The following is a 22,052-nucleotide window of genomic DNA, read 5'->3' on the forward strand; positions in this document are numbered from 1 at the left end:
AAACCGGAAAAATAACCGAAATAAAGAACGGTTTGCAGGGTTAGCATCGCTAGGTCACGGGAATTTTTTTTTAAGACAGGAAAAAAAAAATAACTCAAAAACACAGCCGATAGGTGGTGCTGGTACGAGCGACTTCGGTGGGAATATGCAAGTGAGACGGTTATAAGAACTTGCGCGCTTCCAATCCATAACAAATTCACCGTTTTAAACCATGTATGTAGACCTGCTGCACTCGCCTTAATAAAATTTTTTTGGGACTTTACATCATTACTGTCACATAACGTTCATTATATGCACAAATCGAAAATTAGAAGGACACAGAGTTTCAAATCAATTCTGAGTCTCCAAATCTGAATGTGTTTACCGATATTTAAACTCAAATTTGTTTAGCCGGGGACGTTGGCTCATCAACCATTTGTCTCCGTAAAGCCACAGGATTATCTAATCAATATTTTCAGTTAAGTCAAGCTTAGTCAATTGTTACTGTAAGACAGAATGGCAACAAAATAGTATTCATATCCAATTACCGTAGAAATAATTAACATATGGTAAATATATATAATTTCTTCAAAAATGCAGTGTTCTTAAAACGCTTAAAACCAGATTGATTTTCTATCAGATCGAATTTAAATTTTAACCCAATATGAAACCTTTACGATGAACTCGGACTTTAATGCATAGATTCATTTGTGATAAATTCAAAAATTATTATGATTAAGATACAAATATTGCGAAATAACAGCGCCAGCAATTTTTATTGCGATACCGTTTTCCCAATCTTCACTAAAAGAGCGATCGAGGCACGAATTTTTACTTCTTTGGAGACAAGTCTGTAAACTGACGCATTCATTCACAGATATACTGCGTTAATAAAATTGTTAATTGATGGGGAAATCGTATAATTAAATAACTGCAAAATGTTGTTAGACTCGTGAAGATGTTTCCCAAAAGAACTTTTTTCCCGAATAATCAATTGGACTCTTAACTACGTTATTTCATTAATGAAAATTTGCTGTACTTCGCAAGTTGTAAGGGAAGCATAGATTATGGTTTATACGGTGTCTCCTGCTAATGCGGTCGTCGTAGAGCCTCTACGGAAGAGGTATAGTTTCAATTTAAGCAATGCTCAAAAGGTGATCAAAAATTACCCCGTACCAGTTTTCAGAGTGAAAATACAGTGTCCCAAAATGAAAAATCTAAATTTTTATACCTTCCTCTTGTCCTCTAACTTCCAATTAGAAAGTTGTTGTCCTGTATCTTCTGAGACCAACAGAAAAAATTCCATGTTTCTAAGTACAATATTCGTTGAGATATTTGAATTTAAAAATCGGAGAAAAACTATGAAAGAACAGCGAAAACTAACGGTCAACGCTCCTTTCTCTCCTGTAGGCTGTCGTTTCCCAACTTTTTTCTGGTTTTTAATTCAAATATCTCAGCGATTATTGCATTTGGAAACTTGGAATTATTTTTTTGGCCCCAGAGAGACAGGGCAACAACTTTTTAATTGGAAGTTATAGCACAGAGGGACCGTATAAAAATTTCGATATTTTTTTATTTTGTTACACACTGTTTTCACTCTCAAAACTGCTATAGGGCAGTTCTTGAATGACTTATAAGCTTTTTTTAAATTTAAACTATACCTCTACGACGGACGGTTGATAAGATAAAGACCACATTAGCACTTACAGGACACCCTGTATATATGTATACTGGGGAAAAACAAAGATATGCATACTTCATTATGAAAAAATAATATTTCTACACTTTTTCCAGATATCAGTTATATTTAATAATTATGTAAATGGTAATTAAATTTTTCTAAAGTATCAAATGCAACATTCAAATCGGATTATTTGAATTTTTGGACTTTCTTATTTACCTCAATTCAGGTAATCATATTTAAAATCGAATCGAATGAACATGCGAACTTCATTATGAAGTAATATGATGTTAAATATACGTATTAAAAAAAAGCTAAGAAAAAAGAATCAGAAAATCAAATTTGATAAGATAACTGGAAATAATCAGTATTAAAACCTGTGGCAAACAATATCATAAATCGTTGTAATCAATATCATAAATCGTTGTAATCAATATCATAAATCGTTGTAATCAATATCATAAATCGTTGTAATCAATATCATAAATCGTTGTAATCAATATCATAAATCGTTGTAATCAATATCATAAATCGTTGTAATCAATATCATAAATTGCTATAATCAATATCATTCGTAAGATACTGTAGTAATCAATATCACATTTGTAAACTCCAATTGTAATCAATGTTATTTATAGCTTCTGCCGTGATTAATAACAGGACCTTTTGTAATCAATATCAGAACCAGTTGCAATCAATATCAGAACCAGTTGCAATCAATATCAGAACCTGTTGCAATCAATATCAGAACCTGTTGCAATCAATATCATTTGTAAATTTCTGTTGTAATAAATATTATTTATTAACTTAAGCGTAATCAATATTATTTATCAACTTCGGCTGTAATCAATATCAGAACCTGTTGTAATCAATATCAGAGCCTATTTTGTAGTTAACATCCGTTGTAATCAATATCAGTTATAAGCTTCTGTTGCAATCAATATCACAACTTGTTGTAGTCAAATCACTTGTAAGCTTCTGTTGTAATCAATATCAAAATCTGTTGAATGGTTAATGTTGTAATCAACATCCGTTGGAAGCTTCTATTGTAATCAATATCATAACCTGGTAACAACATTGATTAAAAAGCATCAGAAAATGAAGTCTGAATGAATTACTGGAAATTTGCAATCAATATTAGTACCTGTTGATCTCCTATTTGTTTGTCATAAGATATTCATAATGAAGTTCGTATCTGGAGATTTAGATAATCAATCAAAAGTAATTTAAGATAGAGCATCGAAAAAAATCGTAAATTTCTAAATAAGTTAATTAGCAATACTTCTCAGCAATCGTATATTAGAGATCGATTTATCATCAGCATTTTTCTGTTTTCTTCTTTCGCATTATAACTAGTTAAAGAGATTGCATTAGAAAGAAATCATAATAATTAGACTGTCTGATGACTTAGACATTTACTAGACTTCATCGGTCATCTCACCTGTTTGTTGTGACAGTTTACATCCTCATTTCTAGGAACTAAATCAATTTCCATTACAAGAAGGCATCCTAACTTTTTTTTTGGTTTCGATAATAGTTAGGCTCAACTTTCCCTAAGATTAAACGAAACGCGTATCTAAAGACATTGATTGATGTCTTCTATTATACCAATTCCTATTTCTTGTGGTATTATTATTCATGATTCATCCGCATGGGTTTCTTAGATGATTGGTAATTTCATTCGACATGAAACAAAAACAATTTCTGTATCTAATTAAGATCCAATTAAAATTTCGAAATGGTATAGCATCATTAAAAAATTCTGTTTCTCAAAAACAAAATTTATTGAAAAAATTCAGAATCAGGATAATATATATATATATAAGGACAGTACGTGTACACGTTAACGTTAAGTTTCACAACAAGTGCTCAAAGTTCTTTCCACCCACGTCGCAAGAATCTCCGTTGCAGTTGCAAACGTCCGCGAAATGCCGGGTATTTTTGAAAGGGTTCGATAATCAATGCGTCTCCGTTGTGAAGCGTAGATAACTGGATGGTAAGAACTTTGAGCACTTGTTGTGAAACTTAACGTGTACATGTGCTGCTGTCCTCGTGTGAAAGTATCACTAAATTAAGAGTTTTCCACCCATTATTGGCTTGTCATTTCTGCATATTCGTTTATCCTCCAGCTGATCAGGTTGGAGTTTCCAGTTATACATTCCCTTAGAAGGGCATCATCTCGAAGAATTCATCGGAATCTCTAATAAATACATATTTATGCTTTTTACATGATTTTGTTTTGTTTTTGGAAATTTCATAATTTTTAATCCTTAAAAATTAGGAAATAAAAAAATGGATACATACACAGTCAAGTCATATAAATGGGACCTTCAGCTTATATTCAGTCAAATGATTGTCAGCAGCACCACAGTCTGGCAGTGGCACAATAAGATGGTCTGCAAGTGGCATAAGATGTTGGGTGGTTGTTACATTTATCTACAAGCAGACTGCAAGTCCATAAAATAGCTGCGCTGCTGGATTTCAGGGGTCCACGCACCAGACCCCATTCTAAGCGTTAAGGACCAATCAATATCAGAACCTGCTGTAATCAATACCTTTATCTAATTTGCATTCAATCAAACTTTCGAAATGATATATCATCATTGGAAACTTGTTTTCTTTAGGGAAAAAAACTATTTAATAATTCTAAAATTGGTTCATGACACAAAAAATAAATTTATTTTTTTTTGAAACATCATCCCCAAAACTCTGGGGAATCTCTAGTGAAATCATGTTTATGCTTCTGAATGTGTTCTTTTTTGGGAATATCAGAATTTTTAATTCCCGAAAATGATGAAATAAAAAAATTTAATGCATGCACACAGTGTGTCAATTCAGATGAGTGTGACCTCCAGCGTATATATTCAGAAAAATGGTTATATGCGGTCCCGGCAGAGTGGCTAGGTAGTGAGTGGCAGCGTCTGGGAGTGACACTATAAGATGGTCTGGGAGTTCCACTATAAGGTGGTATGGGAGTGACACAATAAGGTGGTTTGGATGAGACGAAATATGATTTTCTGCAAGTGAGGCAATAAGTTGTTTTGGGAGTGACACAATAAGAGGATGGATTGTTTACATACGTCTCTCTTCAAACAGACTGTAGCTCATAGATACCAGGGTTCGCGCCCGAGTGGTGCAGGGTCAAGATACTCGTCTTCCACCATGAAGATTACAGTCAAGGTCCACGGGTTCGAATCCTGGAACATCTCCGAAAGCAAGTTCTTTACCTACCGAGCCTGGGGAGATCACCAATAGAGATGGCGACTTCATTTCCCACCCAACTTCACTGGTTGGAAATCACCGTATTGTAATATCACCGGAGTTGGCTTGAGTTGAAGTATCCTAAATACCAGGGGTTCTCGGACCTAACCCCCCCCCTTTCCAGGCGTTAAGGATCACTGCTATAAGAACCATTTCACGAACTTTCGAGCAGGAGAAACGTTATGCTACTTTATGCTGTGCACCCGTTTTGTGCAGGCTCATTAATCTTCCCAAATAATGACTACTGTAAACGTTGTTTTCCCATTCTATCTCAGCTGGAATATGTGAGATTGATTTCATCAGCAGAAAATTTGCATACAATGCAACTAAGAGCTTCGAAATAAAAATTCTTGCCAATGTAGGCTACAAGGATGCCAAATTCGGTACGGAACAATGACTATGACAAGCGATCGACATTTACTCGCACATTTCTTGTCAGCATGCAAGTCGATGATGTGTGGCGTTGGAAAAATTCTTTGAGAATATGTGAGGTGCGTTTTCATCGGATGGGACTGAGAGAACAACTGAAGCTGTCGCATTCGGGTATCGGCATCTCGTGATATGTACCACAAGAAATACCTTTACATTCAACAAAAAACACTTTTTGGTAAAACTTTACATTAGAGGATTTTCAGGATGTTACTCCGACAAGACATATCACCTGTTAACACGCAGAAATGCCACCAAATGTTGAACAGTTTCGCATTACCGCAATTTCAAAAAAAACAATGAGCGGACGACATAACTTTTACACCAGATACACCTTTACACACAGCTATATGGGTTAGTCTTCACGCATTGTAAAGAGCCATATTTCCCTCTATCGGTAAGTTTTGAGACTAATTATTTTCTGCTGAATCCCCTTCTTTCGATGTCTAGTGGTTGCAAAACGAAATTTCATGTCATTCCAGTTGTTAGATTAGTTTACAGTTTAATGATTAATTTATGGACACCCTGTACAGTGTTTAATTATGTTATATCTTTACTGTACGTTTGTTTCTAGCATTTTATAACAATAACTAGTGTTTAAGATTATTCTAATATTTTGTGTGTGTGTGTTTGTCTGACTTAATTTCCATAATACAACTTCTTGATTTCTCTAGACTATCATGAAAAAACTCACCATGAATCTTACTAAAAATGACGAGAAAAGGTTGAATCTCATTATTATTTTTGTGAATATACCTAGGTAAAAGAGAATTATTGTCTAATTATCTTCAATAATGGCGCACGATTCTTGTGAGATATCTAGCGTTGCCTCGAGGAGTTTAGGTATATAAAAGGGCTAATGAATGTTTCATGAAGAGCATTCTTGCCTTCATTATACTCTGAGAGACGTGAGCGATGTGTTCTGAAAATTTCTACGCGACTCTGTCATAAAGCGTATTACCCTCTGATGAACCTCGTGAATTCAGGCTGCAAATAATTTACATGCCACCGAGAACTTCTCTCCGGGAATTTACTAAAACCCACCGTCGTCGTCATCATCTGCATTTGAGAAACAGGCAATGAAATCCAAAGTCTGTTGTCAGATCCATCACATTTCACGACCTTTTGTATTATAGAAGATATTCGTCGATGCCATTCCATAACCGCTTGTATTAGAAGGTTTTACTAACGTTATACAATTTTACATGATATGATATTGTTCGTTATACAAATGTGTAATATTCAACAAAAGTTAAAAGTTATTGGGCTCATCTGATGCATTGACTCCAATTCTATAGCATTTTTATGTATAATGTTTAGTGGTTTCGGAATGCATATTTCCGATGAACATTTGGAAATCATCAGCGATGGCTTAAGAATTCGTAGAGTCACTCAAATATTTAGATATCATTATGAAAGGAGATACATAAGTTCATTTCTGTACGTTTTGACGTGCCAAGGCTATTTAATGTATCGTAAACGTGGGCTACTTTGGCCCTGGAATGTAACTTTGTCCCAAAACTAAAAAATAATTGAAAAAGGTTCGCATGGTAGCCGGCGATTCCGCCAGCCCGTTGCACTATTTAAGCAAGCCTATCTTCAATACAGTTCTAATATTCGCCGCTAGGTTGCAGTGGAGCTGTTTTCATAACCCCATACATGTTTTGTTGTTGTCAAACTTTCGTTTGTGCAAGAAATCCAATACATGTCTTATTTTAGGTAAGTGCCATATTTTAAAGCCAATATCATACTGATGAAGTAAATATAAAATGCTTCTTTGAACTATTAAGGTTTTTTGTTAAAATTCATAGTTAAAATAATAATACTGGTAACTCCAAAAAACGGGTTACTTTAACCCAAACAAAAGTTGGACAAAGTAGCGGAAAATGCTTGAGCCAACGCCGGGAACTGGTAGTGGTAAAACCAACAACAAGTCTGTTGAGAAAATTTTAGCACTGGAATCAACACCACCAATCATGTGGGTGGCTTCAGATTTTATTAAGTTCGTTAACTGCGTTCACTACGCGTCACTGATTTGAATTCATCTAGTCTAAGCACGCACTGGACGATATATTGGGGCGTTCACACGCTATATTACTATTAAACCGCAAATGAAACTCGTTAACATTCCTTTGAGAACCTTCTAACGAATTGGTGCAGGTTGGAATGTCTCATTATTTATCATCGTCAAGTTTATTTCTGAGGAATGCCTGTCATGTGTTCCAGAAATATTGCCATCTGTTTTCCGAATTCCGAAGCAAGCAACTTAGCAGTATATTTTTGCCAGTATTACGTATTATGAGGGAATTTTAGATATTGTAGGCCCCATTGCTCTCTTTAGAAAGACGTTTTTTAATTGGAGGTCGGCTGGCATTTGCACATGCAGTTAGAAGACCATAAAAAACGAATTTCAGCCGACCACGGCATCCCCAGCTGGCAGTTTGCGCAGCTGCTGCAAAAAGCGTTTCAAAGCAGTTGTCGACAGTGCGTATGCGTGATCTTGATGGAAAATGTAGGTAAAAACTTCGAGCGATCCCTTATGGATGGTGCGAAAATTTCGTAACTAAGCATATGCAGTTCTCTCAATAAACGACATTACTTTTTGGCTAAGGTTTTCAACAGCTAGCAGATGCGAAGAATCGAACGTGGGTTCAAACCCACTTGCCTAGGGCGCTCGACCGGCAAGTGAGGGGACGTGGGTTTGATTCCCGGCAAGGACAGTTGAATTTTCTCTCTTTCTTAAATTCATCTTCGCATCAGCCAGCCGTTAAAAACATTCGTATGGATAGCGGAGAGTGACATCTTCCTCGGATTATTTTTGAATATTTTTTGCCTGGACACCCTGTACTGAATTTCGATGATTCCATGGATTTCGCAGATGGTTTATACAATATTTTAATAACACCTATTCTTTTTAATGCAATATTGCATTCCTTTCTGTCCATTATATATTTATCGACGTATTTTCAGTAAATAAATCGTATATGATTTTGAACTCTGTTCAACTCTGAATGACCCTAATCCTGAAAGTTTAAACTCCTATAATGGAATTCCAATTTCAAAGCTACTTTTAAACCAAACAAACATTGAGGTTACTATACCCGTATTCTGTAAAGTTTTGAATATACTACTTTCGACATGTGTGCTGTAAACGTATGAATAGATCGAGGCAAATCGACAAACATGGTCATGCATTAACACACAAAGTCCTTGAGTAATTTTAAGGTTAACGAAGCAAATAATAATTCTAATAGAATCTCGTTATTCTTCTTTGAATAATGCATGGATTCGTCGGAAACATGTATTCCAATAGCTTTCTCAGTTTGTATGGGTTCTACAGCAATACAACTTTGACTGAAAGCCTCTACCAAAGTTTCTAGAGAGCAACATTCTGATGCAACTATGTTGACGGTGTCAATTATCTCTTAAAGGAGAAGCGCTTCTGTTCTAAAATTCCAAATTCATTGGTTTCGCTAATGAAATGCGACATGCACTTTGCGTAGAGGGCATCCTGTTGATTGTATGCCCGTTTCATTGTCCGTCTCGAAATTTCAAATGGATCTCATTATGCCAGCATCGGAATATGTGCATTCATGTCGCCCATTTGCTAATAAAATGTTTGGTGTTCAGTGAATCCTATTCGGATCGGCACTCGTATTATCTCAGCGTAATAAACAACAATAGAATCTGATTGTATTGAGCTGTTACTTCAGGCGTTTCCGCTTGTTAAAATATTATCGTCATGTTTTGAATCACGAAGACATGTACCTATGTGTGCAGATCTTCTATTTCCTTTGGTGGCGAAATTAGAGTTACTGGCAGCATATATATCATTGATAATCGGAAGGAGTAAAATGTGATATAAGAGCGTGTCTACAAATGATTGGAGTGGGATCGTGATTTTTTTTCATGGTTTTAATATTAGTTATACAGTCAGTCACAAAAATGTACATACATTCTTTAAAATGCTAATACAGGGTGATTCTAAAGTCATGTGACAAACTTTAAGAGGTTATATAAGACTCCTAAATAAGCATTTTTGATCATAGAATGTGCGGTCAAATTGTAATAGCAAAGATGGTAGAGGGTGTTTTTGGAGAGTGCACAACAGCACTTCACCGAAAGCAAATACCTATTTTTCTGACAGATTTGCTGCAATAAGTACAATCAACCATTCGAGGGTACACGGTATTGTATTGTGACAGGCCTCCTCATGGTGCAAGCTGGGTAAGGCAAATTCTACTACAAGTCATTATACCGCCTGTTTATTGTTTGGCGCAGCATAACCTCGATGGTCCTTGCACCAATAAAACGCAATCTCAAATCTAATCCGAAGGTGCATATACACCCTCGAATGGTTGATAGCACTTATCACAGCAAATTCGTCGAGAAAATATTATATTCATTTTGGTGAAGTGTTGTTATGCACTGCACTCTCTAAAAACACTCTGCGTTTGCTATTGCGATTCGAACGCACATTCTATTATCAAAAATGCATGTATAGGTGTCTTATATCATCTCTTAAAGTTTGCCTCATTTAGAATCACCCTGTAATTATTGTTATTCAATTTTAGCTTGTATTATTTGAATGTATGCTAATTACGTATTTATCATTCAACAAGCCTTGAGGAATTGCAACTTTTTTTGGCATGATACTATCAACTTAGCTTGGTTAGAAAAGCCGTTTTTATAAACTATTGTTGAAACAGAGTGCACGTGGTAAGTGCCGGCAATTTTTTAACCAGTTTCTTTTCTTTAATGCCTATACTTCCAGTCTCTAGTTTTTATGTAATTGTGATGTTTTTTTCATTATACGGGTATATCAAATAAATATGCTTTTAACCCTTTAAGCGGTTTTTAAATTTTTCCTGACCAGCATTATATTTGCCACATTGGAAATAAAAGTGTGTTAAGAACCCGAGATATTTCGGGGTGACCGAAATAAAGCAGATCAAGTTTGACGAGATATCTCGGGATTGCCGCTGTAAGAGTTAATAAAATCCTACTAACTCCAAGAATTCGTAGATACCCTTTATAGATGTTTTTATTATTTCTTTGTTGTTGTGGCATCGCACCAGCAATGCAAATGGGTTTTCTTCTTTTAAAAAAGTATAAAAAAAAAACGATTAAACTTTCGAGTTTTTGGAAAATATCCCAAAAAAGAATTAAATTTACGTTGTAAGTACAAAGTTTTTTCGCCCCTGTGTTTGTAGAGAGAGATTTTGTGCACAAAATCTGCCGTTGTTTTCGACTCGGAAAATTGTTTGGAGCACGAGAGAAATCGATTTTAAAGTGATTCATGGCAAGTTTCGCACTTTGACGTGGGAAATTCTTTTCCCGTATTACATTAAGCTAAAAAATATACTTTTTTTTTATAGGTAACGTTTGCCTTTCTTTAAGAACAAAAATGAATCTTTTTCTTTATATTACTATTACATTTCTTACTCTAGGTTAATTACGTAAATCAAAGTTCACTCAAAAATCGATTTATCATCATTCCCAGTTGCGTTTTGGGCGATTTGAAGCGTTTTTGGCAATTCGTTACCCATATTATTGCTGTTGGACTCTCTCGGAATGTTTCCAGCACAAAAGAAAATTGTCTCTCTGGCTAAAATCGAATACTAATTTCTTTTATTGCCGTTGCGTTCTCGTGACTTTAAATGATGGTCTAAGGAAATAATAATGATTGATCACTTGGCTAAATGAGAAATTCTCGAGTAACCCGATCGGGGTTTCGAGAGCCTTGCATATATGATCATCGGAAAGTTCCATGTTTCCAAGTGCAATATTCACAGTGGTATCTGAATTCAGAAATCGGAGAAAAATTGGGAAAGAACAACAAAAACTAACGGACAACGTTTCTTTCCCAATTTTCCTCCGATTTTTGGATTCAAATATCACTGTGAATATTGCACTTGGAAACATGGAACTTTTTTTTGGCATCAAGAGAGACAGGGCAACAACTTTCTTATTCGGTTTTTGGGTACAGGGTTTCCATGTAAAAAGTCAATTTTATTATTTTAATAACTTTACAACCCCTTGCAACATGAATGACGTAGCTGAAATTCCCGATTTCGCACATTTATATTCTGCAAGAATGAATTTAATACCTGTCACCGTTTTCTTGCCATCCCATTTTGAGAACCGTCAGTCAATTGTGGGACACTCTGTATATTTTATGTTACGGGCTAAGTCTGAAACCCCGTGATTTCGTGAAATGGCTGCGGATTTTGTACATTCACTAGGCTTCAGTCACTGGATACTTCACGAAATAACCAATCAGTTGCTTGCCACTTGGCGAAGACGATAATCTTCGGACACGTTTCGTTTATAACGTATATATTTCAGTCATGACAAAAATGTAGTGTTGTAAATGAAACAAATTAACAGTGTATATACATTATATCCGATCAGAAAGTATCCAAACGTAATGGCTTATACTGAGAGAACCACGCGTACTTTAGTTCTGCAAGTGCTGCGCCGTCGATATGGGGGAAATTGCTCCAATTTTATTTTTTACCGAAGACGCACATGCGCGCTGTCGACAGCTGCTTTAAGACGCTTTTTTGCTGCAGTTGCGCTGACCACCACATGGGGGCGTCGTGGTTGGCTGGCGTTGGTTTTTTGTAGTTTTCTTACTTCAAGATGCCGATTTTTCCTTTTGGAAAAAGATCTGCACAGAAAGAAATCACGCCTACAATACTAAAAATCCACGTGATACAGGCAAACTATACTGCAGAGTTGTTTGCTTCCGAATTTGGAAGACAACAACTTCGGCACCATTTCTGGAACGCGTGGTGGTTATTCCCCATAAACAAAGTTGACGATAGTACACAACATATACACGAGGGCCGATTAAGTGCTCTTGAGCTGCCACACGTCATTTGAGTGATCTGTAAACGTGCCGTGGGTCGCTTAAGTGACTTGGAAATGTGCCACGGATTATTTGAGTGATGTGGAACCATAACTAAGTTACTTAAGTGCTCCGGAACTGTGTTACGGGTCACTCAAGAGATCTGTAAATGTACCGCAGACGTGGAAATGTGCCGCGGGTCACTTCAATACTTTGGAACTGTGTCGTGGGTCCTTCAATGTACGGGTCACATAACTGATGTGGAACTGCACTGCAGATCACCTAACCCTTTACATCCGACATTATGGTTAGTAGAATCAGAAGAAAATTATAATAAATTAAAATAAAAGTGATGATAATAATAAATATTATCATGTAAATTATTTGGTAGGTCATTTCAGTTCTAATTAAAGACAAAAAAAAAACAATGTTTTCAAAACAATTTATCTAACCTGGTACTTTAAAGTACCGTCAGGATATAAAGGGTTACGTGTGCGCTGGTCCCTTGTGTGAGTAATCCGTAAATGTACCGCTTTCGAGTCATTTTTACTAAATTAGGTTTGAGGTCGCTGGCCACATTGGATGACTCCGAGGGCCACATCTGACTCGCGGGCCATGGGTCGAGCTTATATAACCTGAAGCACGGTTATAATTTAGAGAATTTCTTTCATCAGAAATAACCGTAATTTCACTGATATTCCGGTGTGCATTATAAAGTTCGGGGAATATATAAAATTGCAAAATAATTCCGAATAAAGTCAGAACAGATCTACCGCTGTTGTAATAGAGAAGTTAACGAGGCAGTAAAATGGCTTCTGGAAAAGGTAATTTCCAGTTTCGAGTCAATGTAGCAAGGCTATAAAAATTGCTACGAGGTTTTAAAAAAACAACGCGATTCTCTACAAAAGGGGTAAGATTAAGTTGTACTTAGAATAGGATATAGTTTCATCCTTTTTCCAAAAGACTCCGGTTTTCCGTTTTTTTAGTTAGTTTTTTTTGGCTTTTTTTATTTTCAACTTGACAGGGAATCCTTTTAAAACGAGCCTCATTGCCAACAACATTATATAACTGCGCTTACGTCTCACAGATTCGCGCTCTTCTTACAACCTCAATATAAGGGAATATAAAGAGTTCTCTTTTTCATGTAATTTATGGTTCACTTTATTCTTAGCATAATGGGTTTTTTTTAGAAAAAAAAAACCCCCCTATCGAAATTCAACAGGAGTTTCTCCATCTTGTATCGTATATGTATTTTATTAAGATCATGCGAATCACGTACACTGTGGCTCTCCATTCACCAGAGACAAAAAAAAAATGGAAACCTCCTATGTGTTGGAGATAAGAATCATAACTCCGTTGGTAGTTAGTTTTAGATGGCATATTTTTGATATTTCATAAATAAGTTATGCCTCACGGTGATTTTTAGAGTGATTTGGTTTATTCCGGAATATTTTTTTACGGAAATGTAAGTTGATTTCATGGATGTCATCTTCGGTTTTCCGATTAGGTTTCGAATGAATCTTATGGATAGTATTAATTCCATCGGTATGGTGGTCAATTTAGCAATAGCATTTTTTCCTCTGGGGTTTAGTAACAATCCTGAAGCGATCCTCGAATCAGAAGTCCGATACAGGCTGTGTATACCCCCCGAATATTGTTTATTTTATATATTTATTTCAAACCGGACACTGTCCGTGCTCTATTGCCGTCGGGCGATTTCAGCATTTCCCTAGTGGGGCTGAACTATGGCGGACCTTATTAAGCGAGAATAATATTGATAACAATACATAAAATAGAAAATATAATAAAACCACGCGCAGGTACAGTGACTATATACACGTAGAACATATCAATGCATGATGCGACAGAACCAAGCAGACACACAAATAATAAAATTATACAATATATACCAATGGGTGTGGGGCGCACTGCATAAGGGGTGTGCACTCGTAAGAAGCACAGCCAGTACGCTGGATCACGAGCGAATCCTCGGTCGTACGACCCTTGTAGATCTTCTGACCAGGACCGTAATTAGGACTTTTACCACCCGGGGCAAACATGATTCAGCCGCCCAGACCAAACATTATTTTTCCGCCACCACAACTTTATATTTCGATAATTCTACGAGGGCGTTTCTTTGTTTCCACCTAAAATTGCCGCCCCCTGAATTTTGCCACCCATGGAAATTGCACCCTCTGCCCCCCCCTCTAGTTCCGGCCCTGGTGAATAGGGTTACACGTCATAAACTTAGTTTCGAATTTTTATGGAAAAAACTTACTTAAAAGGAAAATTTTGCACGTCGAGATTACCTACACTGACATCTGATGATTGCGTAAAGGCGGATACACACTACTATGACGTGACGTGCAACCACGTGACGTCAGATGGCGCGGTATCATATCAGACATTATGCGGTGTGCACACTGGTGTGATGCATTAAGACTTAAACACACTACGATGTTGAATTTGTGAAATCTTATTCGTGGAAATTATGTGACGTGGGAATTCCACATCACATAATTTGTACGTCACAGAATTTCCACGAATCAGAATTCACAACGTCCCTGGCATGACGTGAAATTACGTCACGTCAGTTTAGTGTGTTTCAGCCTCAAGAAACTCTCTTCTACTGTTACTTCCATAACTCCCACAATAAGTATTTGAAATGGATCATGCGACGTGTGTGTTTAAAGAGGTTTTGCGTTTATGTGTTGAAAATTCACAAATAGTTTTTTGTCAAATCAGAAATACTTTTTTTCCTACATTAATCCCAATTTCGTCAATCGAAACTAATATAAAAAAATGTAAAAGTTTTTTCATCTGGCAGTTGGCCACCCTGGAGTTGGAAAGAATACTATGAAAAAACAAAAAATTCTCTCCCAGGGGTTACGGGTCATATGGTCAGCTATCACATGTTCCATGTTTTTATATTCGATTGGTAGTGTATAATCCTCATATATTCACTTTAATTCACGACACGTGGATGAAACCAAAAGTCAAGTCACGTGACGTAATCCATGTGTGGGAATTGTGGCAGAATTTAGTTGTAGTCAGTCGCCAGCAAGTCCTCTCTAGTTGATAGACTACGTCCAAAGAGCGCTCAAAGAGAAACCCATCCTGTCGAATTATTACTATTGAACGTTCGTTTTGAGCATTTTTGAACAATTAACACAGGTTAAATTAAACTTTTTTTAATTCATTAATATTGATTGATATCCACCGTGATTTATGATATTGTAATTTGATGTGAAAACATATTCTTCCTCTTTTTGTTTGTCGATATGTTATTTGATCTATTTCAGAAATTTCGATTTGTTTAATTTATAATCGAGGAAAAATAGTTTGACTACGTAGTATCATAATTTCCGAATCTCATACCAATAATTTATGAGTGTATGATGCAATGAATGCAGTCCACTTCCAGCGTACGCTCTGAAATCCCTTATATAAGGGACTTTAGACAAATCTATTACTCCTAATGTATTGGTGCTTTTATATTTTATGATACTATCGTTATTGTGATATTCTTACAAATTAAAATCGAAAATTAAGTACCGACGCGAACCAAGTTGACATCAAATATCTTTAATGGAAAAAAACTGAAATAAAAAGCACGTAACAGTATAGAAAATTTTTACTTGCAATGTATTGTTTCTAATAGTCATTCATTTATTGCATAGGAATGGCGAAGACTTTTGCTCTCCTTGTGGCTGTGCTGCTTCTATGCCAGGAGCCATTAACCGATGCCAAGACCGTATGTGGAGGACGTGAGTACAATTTTAATTAAAATTAGTGAGGACTCTCGCTACAGTGAACTCGATACAGCGATAAATGTCTGTGCAACAATATTCTTTGGAGTCGATGTCAAATTTCTCTCGATACTACGATAAATCTCTCTATAACAGGGGTTCTTAACCAGGGGTTCTAGAAAATATTTCCGTTTTGTGGGGAAGGGAGGGATGTCTGTGAACCTGGACTGAAAAAGAATAAATAAATCAGAATTCGAGAACAAAATTGAATATTTATTTTTCCAGTGGAACCTCTCGATAACAGCTACTTGATGGGACCGAAATTGTTTATTACTAATGGGGAGTGTCCGATAGTACACTCGTATGTAAGATTGAGAGAATTTGTACATTGTATCTATTTACGTACCTTCATCTGGAGAGAGCGTGGGACCCGATACCATCCCTCCCACATCAGGGAAATAAACCACTATGTTTGTGGAGGTGTCATGGTCCGGGCAGGCATCATGTCAAACACATGGAGGGGTGTGCTTCCATGTGTTTGGCAGAGGGTCCCTGACTGCTAGGGGGTATAGAGAGGGCATCTTAGAGCCCTATGTTCGACTTTTCAGGGGCGCAGCTGTCCTCGGTTCCTGTTCATGGACGACAACGCTCGTCCACATAGGGTTCACCAGGTCAACGATTATCTGGAAAGTGAGAAGATTCGGCGTATGGATTGGCCAGCCAAATCTCTTGACCTAAACCGAATAGAACATGTCCGGGACGATCTTGGGAGGGCAATTGCATCTCGCCACCCCCCTCCGAGAACCATCCCGGAACTGAAAGCTGCGATGCTGCAGGAGTGGGATCGATTGCCTCAGGGACTCCTCAACTGCCTCGTGTCCAGTAGGCCGTCGCGCTGTGCGACCGATCTGACTGTGAGAGGGGACCATACCCCATACTAGACTCATTTTCGGTTCGTTCTCGGAACGTAGATTTTGGACATTCCTTCAATGTGATGAGCTTTACTCACAATCATGCGTGCGTACTGTGACTTTTGTATGGTACATCTCTTTTTCTGTTATATAACTGTGTATTCGTATCAAATTTCATTAAAATCTGTTCATTAGCTTTTTTATAAATTCGACATAATGTGTGTTAATTCTCTTAATTTTGCACACGAGTGTATATAGTAAAATGTAGCATATCCTGTAAGTCCTAATGCGGCATTTATTTAATCAATCGCTCCTTGTAGAGGTATAATTCTAATTCGTGAAGAATATCTACTAAAACTACCAAATTCCTTGGACAGACCATACTAATCTTTGGGGAATATGTGAAGATCACATCGGAAAAAAATCACTCTGTACCAGTTTCGAGAGTAAGAATGCAGTGTGTCATATAATAAAAGCCTAAATTTTTTATGTGGGCCCTCTGTCCTCTAACTTCCAATTGAAAACTTGTTGCCCGGTCTTTCCCTGAGGCCACCAAAAATCAAATTTCCATGTCTCGGAGTGCAATGTTCGCTGAGATATTAGAAAAAATTAAAATGGAGGGGAGTTGGGAAAGAACGGCATAAACGCTCCTTTCCCGACCCGATAGTGGTGGGAAGGGGTTTCGGGTTTGCTGACTTTTGATGACGGGGAGAGAGAGGTTTCAATGATGCTTACGTCATCAACCACCCTTTATAAAAATATGGAATATTCCTAATGGCATCTTACTCGGTGTGCCAAAAACGAGAAAAACATTTCCCTAGTTTGTGGGCACCTGAACTGACATTCTATCTATTGATTAAGTCCTCTATAGAGCCACTTTAGTGATCTCTAAATGTTCCGCGGATCCTTCACGTGATCTGGAAATGTGTCCGGGCTGCTCAAGTGTTCTAGTAATGTGTAGCGGGCCACTTAAGCGCTCTAGAAATGTGTCGCGGGCCGCTTGAGTGGTCCGGACCTGTTCCGCATGTCACTCAAGTGGTCCATAATTATGCCGCTGATCACTTAAGTAATCTGTAAATGTGCCACAGGTAACTTGAGTTATGTAGAGCTGCACTGCGGGCCACATAAGTGCTCCAAAACTGTGCCACGTGTCATGTGAGGAATCTCTAAATGTGCCGCGGGTTGTTTAGGTGTTCTGGAATTGTGCCGCTGGTCACCAATGTGATCTGCGAATGTGTCACAGACCTACTTGAGTGATCTGAAAATGTGCCACGGGCCGCTTAAATGCTATGGAATTGTGCCACGGGTCACTTAAGCGATCTGTAAATGTGCCGCTTCGTTCATTTTTACAAAATTAGTTTTGAGGAGGGCAGTTTACATCAGATAACCGCCAGGGCCATATTTGGTCCGCGGGCAAAGAGTTCACCATATATGGCGTAGAGGTGGGTCGTAATGAATTTCTTGAAGGGAAATTTTGAGATATTTGCCTTCAAATGACATTCAACTTAACAGAAATTGATTATGATAAAATATAAAGGTATTTTCTTCCGAAATTTTAATTTTTTAAAAACATTTTTTGCATAAAAAAAAGATTTTGGTCATCGGGGGGGGGGGGGACATAAGGGGTATCGTGTTCCCCCCCCCCTCCGCCGTACATCTCTGATCTCAACATGCGTTAGGAGGCAGGTGCAGAGTTGACGAAATTTTGCTGACAAGGGGAGGAAAGTGGGGTCAAAAATGATTAAAAATCTGCTGACGTAATACTTGAACAGCCCCTAAAATTGAAAGTTTTTAAGAAGACGAGATATCTCGTTAATGCCGGTTAGAGAGCTAAGAAAATCGATGCTGTTGGTATTTTCTGCTCAAGACACAAAAGTGTAGAGGAATTAACTCCTGACTAGTGGTAAAGGTTGTACAAATCCAAGTTGTTGTTAGCAATATCAACAACGGAGAACGATAGAAAATGAATAAGTATAATATCCCCATGATTAATTATTTTCCATATTAATTATCATGTCAAATTAAACGAATGATAAGAGCTTTGACAACAATTAGCACAGTTGTGAGTTCCAAAAGCAACTTGACCGGGCGACACAAAGATATTTCTTTAGCGATTCATGTTAATTTTTTGAATGACGACATCCATATTTGTTATGGGCATCTTTTTCTCAGCCACCTCGTTGGGCATTTTGCCTGTTGTGGCGTTGTATTTGTATTTGTATATTTGTATTTGTATATTTGTATTTGTATATTTGTATTTGTATATTTGTATTTGTATATTTGTATTTGTATATTTGTATTTGTATATTTGTATTTGTATATTTGTATTTGTATTCACATATTTCTGGAATATTTTTGGAAATATTTGTATAGGTGCTTCTCTCAACCTTGTACCACATGGCCCATTATGATATAGTTCCCATTTACCACATTATGATAGTCTACGGAGGCCACGGGTGAATTTTAGATAAAAAGGTAGCCATCCCTGGTGGTAAAGCGACCCACAGAGACCCGTGAAGAAATAAAGCTTTCCAATCAAATTTGGTGGGAAATAATTCGAGTACTTTCAGTATCCAGCAGAATTTTCCATATAACCAGGGTCATGTTAAACCCATGTGGGCATGGCCTGGGAACTTGAGATATGATACGATGATTTTAGAATGTTAGTATGCAAATAGTAAATAATTCGATCTGTTTTCATAGCTTAGAGGTGGAACACTCGTTCAGCATATGAGAGATCGGAGTTCGATTCTACGTCAGGGCAAAGATGAATTTTCCTTTCCTACACATCAATATTTCTTCATATAGCCAGTTTTTCCGTATGCGTTGTATTAACAAATGGAGAAGACGTCTTTCTTTAATAGCTGTTGCTTTCCAGATAAGTATGAGGGCCCCCAGAGCATCAATTTTCCCGGAGACCTATGATGATCAGGATGCAATGCCCCACGGGAAGGTAGCTCACCGAACTCTAGCCCAGTGTAGGCACGGACACATAGTGACGTGTCAGGAGAATCGAATGTAGGTTCGTTGTCTGAGCGCATCTATAGTGTCGTGTCGGATTTTCAAGAGCTGCCACCTCTATTTCAAATTGTGAGTGAAGTCTAATGATTGAATGCTTGTACCGTTGTAGGCCTAGTGCTCTCTGTGGTGTGACTTTCTAACGGAACGATCGGCTCATATTCTCACCTCGAAGTTGGGCGCCACAGAAAACCAACTTCAGCCGACCACCAACCACTACGGCGACAGTGGGGTTCGAACCCAGGTCCTTGCAATGCGAGTCCGTCGCTGTGACCACTTGCCAACCACAGCGGCCGTACATAAGAAGGGGGGGGGACGAGAATAAAATATAGTGCAAAGGAGGCCATAGGCTAAATAAGGTTGAGGAACATGGTGCTAGAGGACAGAGTTCAACACAAATATCTTCATAAAACTGGTTTGCTGAATTGGTTTTCTAAGGTTGCCAAACTTCCAAGTGTAAATACAGCACAAGTTTAATTGTTTAATTTACATGTACATTTTGCTGGGAAACCTTTTTTTTTACTGTTAGTAAAGTATACAGGGTGCCCTATAAGTTCTAGCACGGCCTTTATCTCATCAACCGTCCGGCGTAGAGGTATGATTCCAATTTAAAAAATGCTCAACAGGTGTTCAAAAATTACCATGTACCAGTTTTAAGATTGAAAATAGAGTGTGTAACAAAATAAATAAAAGAATCTAAATTTTTTTTTACGGTCCCTCTGTGCTCCAACTTGTTTCCCTGTCTCTCCTGGTGCCAACAAAAAAAATCCATGTCTCTAAGTGGAATATTCACCGAGATCGAAAAACGGAGGAAATTTGGGAAAGAACAGCGTTAAATACGTAACAACCGTTTCACCCGCATTCAACCTTTTTTTTCCCAAATTTCCACCGTTTTTCGAATTCGAGAGAACATCACTGTGAATATTGCACATAGAAACATGGCATCAGGAGAGACAGGGAAACAACTTTCTAATTGGAAGTTGCAGCACAAGGGGACCGTATAAAAAATGTAGATTTTTTTTTATTTGGTTACACACTATACTTTATTTTTTAAATTGGAATCGTACCTCTACGGCGGACGGTTGATGAGATAAAGGCCGTGATAGCATTTATAGGACACCCTGTATATTAGAAATGCAAAAAATAGTGATATCTTTTTTATCACAGCGGACCAGTTACCGTGCATTTCTTTGACGTTCGTTGTCATCGGCATCATCATCCTCATCATCTGCCTCATTTGTATCTGTTCGTGCGAACCTTGTAATTACTTATGGAAGAAATTCCAGGCCATGGGACGTAATAAAGATGGTTACCAACGCTTTGCTGATTCCGTTGCACCGGCCACATCCGGAGACAAGTTCGAAATGAATACCACTGATAAACTAATGATTTTCTAAACTGGAGGTTGATCTTACTTGGATATGACTTTTTAAATAAAATTATCGATTGACGTATCGTTCTTTTTTATTTGCCTTTCATAAATTACAAAAGAATAAATTTCAATACCAATATACAGTGAAACCTCGATATAACGATTTTATACGGACCAAGAAAAAAATATCGTTGCAGCGAGATTATATCGTTACATCGAGGGCCATCATCATTATCACGTGCGATCAAATCTATGCTATTGTTGGCATCTTTTCTAAATCGGCGTTGTTAGTGCCACCGAAAAATATGTTTTTGAGGAAAAATTCGCAGCAAAAAATTTTAATTGATTAGCTCAGTGTTTGTCAAAGTGTGCGTCGCTGCTCCTAGGGTGGCGAGCTGGAGATATTGTTGTGCCTGTTTATGCTTTGAAGTGGTTTTTTTATACGTGACAAAAACCACTAAACCATTATGGCGAGCCGCGTGTGACTGTGTCGCGCGCGGTTAAACCAAATTCTGAGTTAGACGTGGATTGCCCTGTAAAGAGGTTTATTACAATCGCTATTTGTGTGATCTACTAGGTGTATCACACAAATAGCGATACCGGAAACTAAATCAACACTTTCGGTCAATAGGTGGTACCAAATACCGATATCAGACGTCCTCGAAGAACGGAAATACGTGACGAGTTTAAAAATATAATGAAGGATACTTCGATCGAAATATAAAAAAATACCGCGTTGTAGCGGTTTCTAGATCTCCTCAAAAAATATCATTATAGAAGGATTTCTCGTAAATGCTTC

At 37.4% G+C, this 22,052-nt stretch overlaps 1 protein-coding gene across 1 annotated transcript; it reads left to right on the forward strand.

Moving 5' to 3' along the window:
* The first annotated feature begins 5,327 nt into the window (after positions 1–5,327).
* Positions 5,328–21,278, forward strand: LOC149072590 (uncharacterized). Its single transcript, XM_089247244.1, has 3 exons — positions 5,328–5,747; positions 15,884–15,970; positions 21,049–21,278. Exons 2-3 carry the CDS (start codon positions 15,886–15,888, stop codon positions 21,276–21,278), a joined length of 315 nt encoding a protein of 104 aa, XP_089103370.1. The 5' UTR covers positions 5,328–5,747; positions 15,884–15,885.
* Positions 21,279–22,052: the final 774 nt, after the last annotated feature.

This window comes from Pholcus phalangioides, unplaced genomic scaffold (assembly GCF_987345545.1).
Source record: "Pholcus phalangioides strain wild (caught in Gottingen) unplaced genomic scaffold, Ppha-v1.0 ptg000017l_1, whole genome shotgun sequence".
NCBI lineage: Eukaryota > Metazoa > Arthropoda > Arachnida > Araneae > Pholcidae > Pholcus > Pholcus phalangioides.